Below are 11,108 nucleotides of genomic sequence, written 5' to 3'. Positions count from 1 at the left end.
TTGCCTCCAGCTCCGACGGCAAAAGAAAACATAAAACTGGAGCTCCGATAAATTTTATTCACAACATTTTTGTTAAGTTTTCATGATTGCGTTTTCTGTTGTTTTTTGAAGATCAACAAGCAAGCAATTCGGGAAAAATTGAACATAATTCACGAACGAGAAAAGGTTCTTGCTTCAAGGTCTCCGAATCGTTGAAAGGTCATTCGTCCGATTCGTTTTCTAAGAAAATCTGTGAGTTTTCATTCAGTTTGCCGTCGAACGATGTGATTTTTCCAATGCGAAGAAAGCGCGTCAAAGATCTGAGAAACGCATTGGTATTTGATAAGAGACAAACTTTGATAAATATTAGTTAACAACTCTTCGTTTGTGGTTGGCGAATCGTGACCCAACATCTTCATGCCTGAAACCACGGAACGCTCGATGCTCATTTGTCAGCCAGATGATAATAAGAACATGTGTATAATGAAGACGCTAACTAAGCCCCCAAATATTTGCCGAACATCGCCGAACGGGGTGACAAATTATGCTCAAAAGCTGAATAATTACAGCGGCGAAGAAGATAGAAAATGAAGAAAAACCAGGCAAAAGGTTTCGCGTGAAATGTGGCCAACAATGTGTCATAAAATGTAAATGGCTAAAGACGCGAAGGTGACAAACGGTGCTGCCGGAATGGCCTCCTGATCCGAGACTCGGGTTCGTTTAGCCAACGAAGGTGTTTGTCTTTCGCGTGTAGTCATTAATTTAGATTTCGTCAGAAAATCCATACACGGCGTTCCCACAACCGAATAAATGCCCTAGAATATGTACCGATAATTCGCGCACGATGAGAGCAACCTGTAGAACCATGCGAAGGATAGTTAATAAAATGCAAGAATTTTTAACTATCTGTTTAACTTTAACTCAACTGTTTCTGGTTGGGCAGCGTTAGCTTCGTTACTTTCCGTAACATCTCTTATCTCCATTCACGTGCTCGGTAGCTAATTTAGCCTCATTGTAAGCGCAAACTGGCTGGAACGCTTCTCTGATGACACTTTGAGATACACGAAAGAGAGTTTCATATGTCCGAGTGGTTCTTCGAGTCCTTTCGTCGGGAGCTAGCCACGAAACGGTTCCCGGCCAAAGGACGGTGGCGTGTTACAGTTCGGTGCGCAAAATGCATGTCGCCGGAGCCGGAGTCTGGTAATTAAGATGAGATAAGCATCCGAGCTCCAAGGATCTATCCACTCTATCCGAATTAATCCTGGCGTGAACAGTGTGATGTGCACGAGCGAGTTCGTCTTGGTGCCCGGGGCCGGTGTCGAGGCACTTCAAGTCCGCGAACACTTTCATCTCCTTTCATCCGGGGAGTGCCTCTTGTTTTAAAGGATGTTGTGCCGTTTGCTGGCTGCTGTAAGGAGTTGAACATTTACGGCGCAAATCGGCACTTGGAACATGACTACACGCTCCATGTTTTAGGCTCTTCAACGACAACACGTAGCGTGTCTCGTAGCGGGAGGCTGACCAGCATTACGTGTCTCCGAGGCCCCCCGTGTTTATCGTCTCAGAAACATCTATTTCGCTTTTCGTCAAGTATGACTTCCACGGGGATTTCGTGCTGGTTTCTAGTGTCTCCCAATTTTGAACGTAGTAGTTACATTATAATTATTGGGGGGATCCTTCAACGGGGTGGTTTGTCAGATAAAAAATTTACAATGTACGACGACCTCACTGTCGTGCAGCGTGTACGTCTCGCCAGGCTCCGGTGGGCTGGTCATGTTATGAGAATGGCGGACGACGAACCAGCCCGTAAAGTCCACTTAGGCCGTCCGGAGGGACAGAGGGGGCGTGGTAGGCCCCGTGTAAGATGGAGAGATTGCGTCGACCGGGACGCGAGATCGGCCGGTATTCATACTTGGTGGACGAAGGCTCTCGACCGCGAGCGGTGGAAAGGTTCTTGAAGCAGGCAAAGACCGCTCGGCGGTTGTAGCCGGATTAAGTAACTAACTAAGATACCTTATAATATAATAGTTTGTAATAATAGCACAGCACTTAGTAGGCTAATCAAGCTGTCATGTTACGGGGCACCAAGGATCAATGTTTCGTGTCTGAAAATATGTATCGTCCGCTTATGATGGTATCTTTAATCCAAGCGATGTGCGGCGTAACGTCCGTAGTAACTAATTCTGATCTACAACACTCATTGAGCGATGATACTACGCCGTAGATGTAATTCGGATCCTCTGGTTTAACTCTATCATTGGTTACCGGTCCTCCGTAGTCCATCTGGAAAAGCAAAAGTGACTAAGCAAAGAACTACGACCGTTACAACCGTTACTCACCGTACAAAGTGGCGGCACAATCCTAGCTTCACTGCGGCAGCGGATCAAATCACTACCGGGGAGTCTACCGGCTCTGCAATTTTTTCTGTCCGTAGGTCTAATCGAGATGGTTTTTTAACATAAACTCCGATGATTTATGCGACAATTCTTTCGATAGTCCGGACGCCCTAATCCTAGGGCCCATCTTCCATTCGCCGTCTTTACGGCGGTCCCATAGGCACGACTCGCGATGTACCTTTGGATTGGTGAACTTTGCAATCTTCACGAGAGCGACATCGTTTTCTGGACGTCCTCGAACATATTTTGAGGACACATAAACATCCTCCACTGCGATACGTTCTTTGCCATCATAAGACACGTACAATGGATTGCCGCGGTTGGTTGTAACACAAGACGCGGACGTTAGCAGATACTCGTAGTCGATCAGCGTAGCTCCACATTCGTACAGGGACGGCGCAGTATCGTTCCAGATTAAACCAAACCGCTGAAGCGGCTTGTGTCTTGGAAAATCAGCTATAGTACTGTATTGGGTTCGTAAGCAGCTCAAATTTTTCGAACATTCTGAAAGCAATATAATATAAGGGCTTTTGCCACGGTTTCTAATCCTGTAGGTTTGGCTTACCTTCACCGGTCAGAGTTTGGTTCACCTCCCGTTCGATCCAATCGATGTAAGAACTGATCTTAGTATAGACTTCGATCGGATTTGTCAATACATTGAATGATGCGATGCCCACGATCAGAGGAACTACAAAGCCTCCCGTTAACCGTTTCACACCGATCAGTCCACCGAACGGTCCATCCATCGGTCCATGGGTTTCCAGAATGTCCCGGTTCACACAGAACTGATCGTCTCGTAATCCGTCCGGCAATCGCCACTGACTGCTAAAATCTTGTCCTGTTATCTCCTCGCAACTAGATTGCTCGGTGTTGTGTACGTCCGTTCGCATCAACGACCGAGTACGTTCCTCTCCAAAACCGATACTACCGAACCCGATGTCATAGGTAGCAAGGGATTCTCGCCACAGACACGCCGGACAGACTGCCGCCGAGTATCTGATGGGCTCTGCCAGTTGAATCAACGCTAGATCTCCGGTACTGCGGGTGCATAATGATGCGGCCGATTCCGACCTGTTGTGCATATTCGTCATCCTCTTCGCTGTCGAGATTGGTGTCTCCAACTCGTACCGTAGTCGTACTGCGTAGGAGAAGTTGGAATTAAAAGATACTCAACTCAAGATTCAATTCAAGTTTTCCACAAACCTTTTCCGGAACCTTACTTATCGAGGTTAACCGTACATTGGGCTGCAGTCAGTACGAAGTCATTCCGCGTGACACCTGATGGCGAAGGGACCTACCCCCAGTTGTACGCGGCGGTGGCCGAAGACGAGGAGGTGGCGAAGCTCCACAAGAAAGCGTGGAGGTCAGTAAGCGGTGACCTGCTGGCCATGCGTGAAGGAGAAAGCGCGGAGGAGCTGCGTCAGAAGGAAGGGCCCTGGTGGGCGACACCGCGAGCCTCTCTGTGCTCCAGGACACGTGCCTTGTACAGACATGCTGGCGACGCCAGCGGAGGTCGCAGCGGCCCTAACGAGCACGGCAGATAGCACCGGCCTGGTGACAGCCGTCGACGGGCAACGGCACAGGGCCATCGACGGGCGACGTGCGAGGAAGCGCCCCGATGCTTGAAGTGCGACGGCCGCCACACCATAGGGACTACAGGGTGCCAGGGATTGCCTCCCATTCATTGAGGTGATCCAGTTGAACCTGGCGCGACGCCAGGTTTAATGTTTATTCATAATATATATTTAATACTTGAATATACTAAACACTCAATGTTAAAAAAAAGTAGTTCCTCTACACCATTTTTGCCTGATAAAACTATTGTCCCTAGTTTTTCTGTTCCTTTTTTTCTATTATGCTGCTTCGCGCGCCTTTTGCACTCTGGCTCTTAGACTTTCATTCTTAACATGTTTTTTTTTTATTTACGTTGCAACATCATTTTTGAATATTGTTTTATAGTTTTATTTATTAATAATAATGTAAAATATATCAATACTTTTTAATTCTTTAGATACTTTTCTTAAAAACAAAATTAGAAGCTCCTTTCTACATTTTTATCATGACTCAGTCCTTTAGCTATTGAAGTATCATTTAAGAAAGTACTAGGCTCTATAACAAATGCTGAAACATGGGGTTTAGGAGTATTTGGTAAAAGCTAGAAGATTTAGAACTAAGTAACCCATCTATAGAACGTTTTACCCAACCAACTGCACTACTTGTTCCATCATTATCCATGACAAAAGTGGCATTATTTTTAGCAGTAAAAAGTATAGGATCGTTGTTATTTACTGATACCTTATCTGTAATAGAAATCTCTTTTCTATTAATAGCACGAGGGTTGCGTTGATGTCTTCTAGCATTCTGGTGTTTATGTCTGCTCTGTTCATGTCTATGTTTGTGGCTATGGGCCATAGGTTGATCAGATAACATAATAACTTCTGGACTGCTTTTTGTACGATAAAAAACGTCAGTATAGACGTGCTCCTTATGTTCTTTTCTGACTATATCCATCCTTCTTGCAGTACTTATCTGCTCTTGATGTTCTCTTAAAACTATTCCCTTATCGGCAAACTTTATAGATAGTGTTTCCATCTTAGGTTCTTTATAAAACTTACTCAGTGCAATACTGCAGAGCTCTTCTTTTGCATCAAAAGCATTAGTGATTATTAAATCATCATTGTTACGTACAAACGTATAGTTTCCTGCTTTCCTTGGTGTTATCAGGTCTGTATTTTCTTCTATATCTTGACCTGTTACTACTATAAATTCTTTGTCCTTTTCAAAGACTATAGGCAATGGTTTTAAGCTCCATTTATTATTATCAAAGTTGATTTTCATAGGAACATTTTCCACAATTACCTGAGTTTTATTATACCAGCCTACACCATCTTTTAATCTTACTGTCAAACATTCACCTTCTGCTCTCTTGTCTTTTCCTTTTAACAATAAATCATTTCCTAACTTTATCAATTTTAACTCAAAATTAGAAGGCTTGTTTTTTACTAAATTCCTCAAATCAATCGTATCTATGGAATTTTCTACGTCAAAATTATAAATAATGATTTCTGGTACTCTATTCGCTCCAGATTTTTTATCAATCACATACACATTTTCACCACCATTTCCAACTAGATGACTTTTATGTAATGGATTGTTATGGATAATTTCATGACTTCCACTTCCTATTACAACAGTTTCATTCTCTGGCAACGATTGCATGAAGAAAGTCATTTTCTTTAATCTGTTTGCTACAGGTAAGTAACTCCTTATGACCTCACTAACAGATTGATTAGTATTCTGCAGCATGTAAAGATTACCTTTATCTCCTACTCTTACTTCAGTATCACTACCTAGCCTATATACTGGATTACTTGCTCTAGAGATTGTTAGATTGAAATCTTCATCTGACATTGGCGAAAAGTTGAAACAAATCGTATGCAAAGTCCTATTCAATACTCTTTCATTTCTTGCATCTAACACGTCGTTCAAAAAGTCCCGGGACTAACTATGAAAACAATATTGTTTCGGCAAAATTCTTTATAATTCATCAACATAATCTCCTTAAAGTGTAATACAATCATTCCACACTTCTCTAACTTTTCAATTCCATGTTTGTAGAACGGTTCGTCTTTTGACTCAAAATGAGCCTCAGTAGCAGCGATCACCTCCTCATTCGAGCCATATCTTTTTCCCTGGAGCATCTTTTTGAGATCCGTAAACAGCCAGTAGTCGCTAGAGGCCAGATCCGGATGAGAAAGCAGTTGGAAGCCTAATTCGTCGAATTTAATCATCGTTTTGATTGAATTGTGCCATGGTGGCCTTTGTTCCAATGTGCGCAAATGCGGCACCCATTTGAAAAAAACCTTTTTCATTGCCAATTTTGGTGCAAAATAATAAATGCACTACCAGTTGATATGTTCACCATCTCAGCTATCTCGTGCACTTTCATTTTGCGGTCTCCCATCACGATTTTCAATACTTGCTGGATGTTTTCGGGAGTTACTGACCCATTTGGCTGACCCGAACGTTCCGCATCATTTGTATCAGCACGACCGCGTTTGAAGTTGCATTCCACCGACAAATGGTTGGTTTCGACGGAGTAGAGTCCGGATAACGTTTCTCAAGCCATTGCTGAGCTTGAACAGTGTTTTTTCCTCATTAGAAAACAATGTTTTATCAACACACGAAACTCGCTTTGGTCCATTTTTTCAGGATTGCAAAAGTAGCGTCACTTTAACCACTATAGCTTTCTTGGTTATGCTTCGAATTACATCAAATTTTGACACAGCTCATCTGAAGGTTGGTACTTTCGAACGTCGGTATATTAATGGCATTATTAGCGCCATCTCTATGGTAGTCCCGGGACTTTTTGAACGATGTGATATGCTCCTTATTTCAACAGGCTCATACTCAAATGTAAAAGTGTTATTTAAGCTCAATGCCCTATGAGAGCGCATAAAGTCTACTTTAGCACTACCCAGCCCGTAAGGTACAGTATAATGAAAATTACCTTCTAAAGCATGATTTTTTACTAAAGTATTGGGTCTTATTACTACCTGCACTTTATAAACACAATCGTCATCGCGAAGTATATTTATATAATCTTCAGTGCCTTCACTACCACCTTGCCCATCAATAAACTGTGTATTACACGCGCTAAATATACGATCTACCTTATTCTTTCTTCCAAGAACTCTCTCTACATTTCTTACTCTCAGAACATTATAGCGATAACTTCCATGCATAATTTCCCCTGTTTGTAAATACTAGGTGTGTGCGTTGAGAATCGGAATTTTAAAAAGATGGCTGTACCTGCCGATTGGGACTTCCCAGTTTTGCTGTTCATTCATCATTACCTTGTGTTGACATCAGGTAAATGATTTTAGGTCGAAAAAAAAATTATTTCGGTTTGCAACCCATCATTTAAAGGGTTAAAGTATGTCCGCTTTTGTGCCTGAAAATGACGTTTTGCGGGGATTATTATTTTTCTGCTCCTCTTGAAGAAAGCTGCTTCGGAATCGCACCAAATGCTTGTCGGGACTTGTAATAATAATATTTATTAATCCTGGTTGCTTAAAGCTATACAGGAATTGCTTAAAAACTAAGGAGCAGAGAGGAAAAAGTTGAGAGGAAGGGAGAGCAAAACGGACAACAATGTCGAGCGAACCCATGTGAGGCAGAATTAAAAACACCTAGACGGGGTAAAGGGATTGTAAAAGGGCGCGTCTAAAGGACTTTAGAGGAAGGTGAAAGTCAAAGAAACAGTAGGAATTATTGAAGGCAAGGAGACAACGGAGGAAGGGGTCCGAAGAGCCATAACGAGTGCGACGAAAGGGAATAAGGAAGTAATCACGGCGCCGCATGGATATACAGAGGAAGGCGGGAGAGGAGGGCAGGATCGTCAATGGTACTCAGCAGCAGCCCACCTATGAACAAATTTTGCGCTACACACCGTCTATCCACTAAGGACAGGAGGCCCAGTTGACGACAGCGGATCTGGTAAGGTGGAAGATCCGGGTACCTATACCCCAGCTGCCGACAAAACACCATTCGAGTGAAGCTCCTCTGAACCTGCTCGAGCGCATTGGAATGCACATTGCAGGAAGGGTCCCAGACAATGCACGCGTATTCTAGTCCCGAGCGAACCAGGCTACAAAACAAGGATATGAGGCAGTCGATGCTGGGAAACTCACGGGAGAGGGACCTAATCAACCCGAGTAACTTAAATGCTTTACTGCAAGTTACGGCAAGTTCTCCAAGATAACGCTTGCCTCACCAGTTACAACGAAACCAATAGCTACGATGACGAACACTTGCTGATAATGGCAATACAACAAGCGTCCAGTCTTCTGAGTCAACGCGGACGGGTACACCACACATCTCCATCAGGTACCAACATGCATCAGGCATCCAGCATAATATCAGCGATCACCAACATCAGGTACATAAGAAAATAATCATCGTCACGATAAACGTCAGGAACCACGTTAGAGCGATAACAACATGAATCACAACAGATAAGAGAAACCGTTAGATAAAAACAGGAATATTAGAGATGAAGTAGAAAATTATATAAGAACAAAGCAATAGAAAATACATCAGTCTTGTCCTAACAGCCGAACCGTGCGTTTCGATCAGCGTTTCACATCGAAAGAAACATAACTTGCATACTGCCTCAACGTGTACAGAGAAGGTTAGTTTCGAATCAAGCGTCACCCCAAGGTCTTTTACAACGGAAACACGGGTGAGAGGGGCAGTCAAGATATAGTCATTGTGGGAGATAGGTGAGGGGGATCTAGAAAAGGAAATGACGGCGCATTTCTCAGGAGAAAGAAGAAGATGGTTAGAGGAGCACCAGAGGCAGACGGCGTCTAGCGCATTCTGAAGAGACAGACAGTCAGAAGTGCTATTAATAGGATAGAAGATTTTTAGGTCATCGGCGTAGAGCAGATAGCCTGAGGGTTGGAGGATAGAGGTAATATCATTAATAAAGAGGATAAACAGAAGGGGAGAAAGGACACTACCTTGAGGGACTCCCGAGGTGCAACCAAAGTCCTTGGAGAGGTTAGCCCGAATGCGAACACGACAGGAACGCTTCGACAGGAACGACTCAATCCATTCAAGCAAAGCCGGAGCGACACCGAGCTTCCCTAGCTTAGCAAGAAGGAGAGTGTGAGGCACGCGATCAAAGGCAGCCCTGAAATCGGTGTATATCGCATCCATTTGGCCCCCGCGATCCAGTTCCGCAACCGTAAGTGAAACGAATTCCAACAGGTTAGCTACAGTATCTTTTAGGCACGAAGATGGATGTGTTTGGAAGATCGCTATGCTTTAAGTGGCTTAAAAAAATTTAAAATGGCGATTTTGACATTACAAAAAAAAAGCGTCCAAGGACTCCAAAAAACGGACTTTCTGATGGGACAGAAAGGTGTGGTGTTTCACAAGCTCCTAAAACCTGATGAAAACGTAAATTCCAATCGCTACTGACAACAAATGATCAATTTGAACCATGCATTGATCGAAAACGATCAAAAAGCCGTTCCAGTTTTTTTTAAATGGAGGCGCCTGGTGGTCCGTGGCAATAGGCACCAGGCGCCCCAAAAAACAAAACTTTTTCAGGATACTATCAAATCACTTGGATGGGAGCTGCTATCCCTCCCCGCGTTATTCACCAGACTTGGCTCTTTCCGAATATCATTCTTTTTCATCGATGGGACACGTATTGGCTGAGCAGCCCTTCGTTTTTCTACGAGGAAGTCGAAATGGGATGACTAATAAATTTACTTAAAAAGTCGAAGAATTCTTTCGTCTGGGAATCCATGATTTAGCAGAGAGATAGGAGAAATGTATAGCTAGCGATGGCACATACTTTGAAAAAAATAGAAAATCGCATTAAAATTTTATAAACGTTTTTTGTGTGTTAAAAACAGTCCGGTTCTCAACTCTTAGACCTAGTAAATACTATCTCCAATTACACCAGCCAATGCTTCTTCAGTACCGTTTTTGAACTTCTTTACTTGATTGACTAAATCATAAACGACAAAGGCAGAAGTAACAAGAGCAAGAAAAGGAGAAGCTGCTTTGAGAGATCGACCAAGAAATAGCTTTCCTTCTGAGGCTAATTCCAGTCCTTTAAGAGATGCAGCTTGAGCTACCTTAGCAAATCCTTGACCACCAACAATGAATCCTGCATTAATAGCTACGCCTTGATAATTGCCATTTAGAAAATCAGCTAAAACATTCTTAGCCATCATTCCATGCATAGTCATACCTGAAACTCTTCCCATTGTATTCAGGTGATTCATGACTCTCCGATTATTGGTAAGCTTACTCACAAGGCCTTGAGAATTTCCTCCAATTTTAACCTCACTTGCTAATTGAATAAGCTGAGAACGTTTTTTCTCTGGTAGATTTTCAAGATATAGAATGAACTTTTCACTATCGATCTTGATCTTACTGAGATCTCTTATTTCATCTTTTTCTTCGTTAAATTCATCTACATCATCCCAGGAGAAATCACATTACTTAGCTTCTCTGTTTCTTCTACTATGACCCCCTGAACTTGTACTTGGTAAACATTCTTGTACTGAGTCTGAAACTTCTCCTTGATGTGTAGACTCGACTTCTTGTTGCCGATTGTAATGTTCAAATACATCTTTAATCTCTTGATTTTTAGCTAAGTCAAATGGATAATTGCCTCGTTTATTCTGTACATTAAAATCAGCATTCTTTTGGTCTACTAGATACTTTACGGTTTCCAAGTTACCATACAAAGCAGCTAGGAAGAGAGGAGTCCTGCCTACTACATTCTGTATATTTAAATCAGCCTTCGTTTCGTCTACTAGATACTTTATGATGTCCAAGTGACCATTAAATGCAGCATCTAGGAGAGGAGTGTTGCCAAACTTATCCTGTACATTAAAATCAGCCTTCTTTCCGTCTACTAGATACTTTAGGGTTTCCAAGATACCATACAAAGCAGCATAGTGGAGAGAAGTCCTTCCTTCTTCATCCTGTACATTTAAATCAGCCTTTTCGTCTACTAGATACTTTATGATGTCCACGTGAGCATTAAAAGCAGCATCTAGGAGAGGAGTGTTGCCAAACTTATCCTGTACATTAAAATCAGCCTTCTTTCCGTCTACTAGATACTTTACGGTTTTCATGTAACCTTTCGAAGCAGCAAAGTGGAGAGGAGTCCTGCCTTCTTTATCCTGTACATTAAAATCAGCC

At 42.7% G+C, this 11,108-nt stretch overlaps 1 protein-coding gene across 1 annotated transcript in view; it reads right to left on the bottom strand.

The window, feature by feature from the left end:
- The window catches only part of LOC128269311 (serine/threonine-protein phosphatase 6 regulatory ankyrin repeat subunit B-like), a 23,023-nt gene that overhangs the window by 3,530 nt on the left and 8,385 nt on the right, over positions 1 to 11,108 (bottom strand). Inside the window, exons 4-5 of the mRNA XM_053006746.1 lie at positions 10,642 to 11,089; positions 2,941 to 3,513 (exon numbers count right to left, since the gene is read on the bottom strand). Coding sequence (XP_052862706.1) covers positions 2,941 to 3,513; positions 10,642 to 11,089 — 1,021 coding nt within the window. The remainder of the gene's footprint in view (positions 1 to 2,940; positions 3,514 to 10,641; positions 11,090 to 11,108) is intronic.

The sequence above is a fragment of the Anopheles cruzii genome, chromosome 2, assembly GCF_943734635.1.
Source record: "Anopheles cruzii chromosome 2, idAnoCruzAS_RS32_06, whole genome shotgun sequence".
In the NCBI taxonomy this organism is placed as follows: Eukaryota; Metazoa; Arthropoda; class Insecta; order Diptera; family Culicidae; genus Anopheles; species Anopheles cruzii.
Note: the sequence above shows the minus strand (reverse complement) of the source record. Positions and strands in the feature narration are given on the sequence as shown.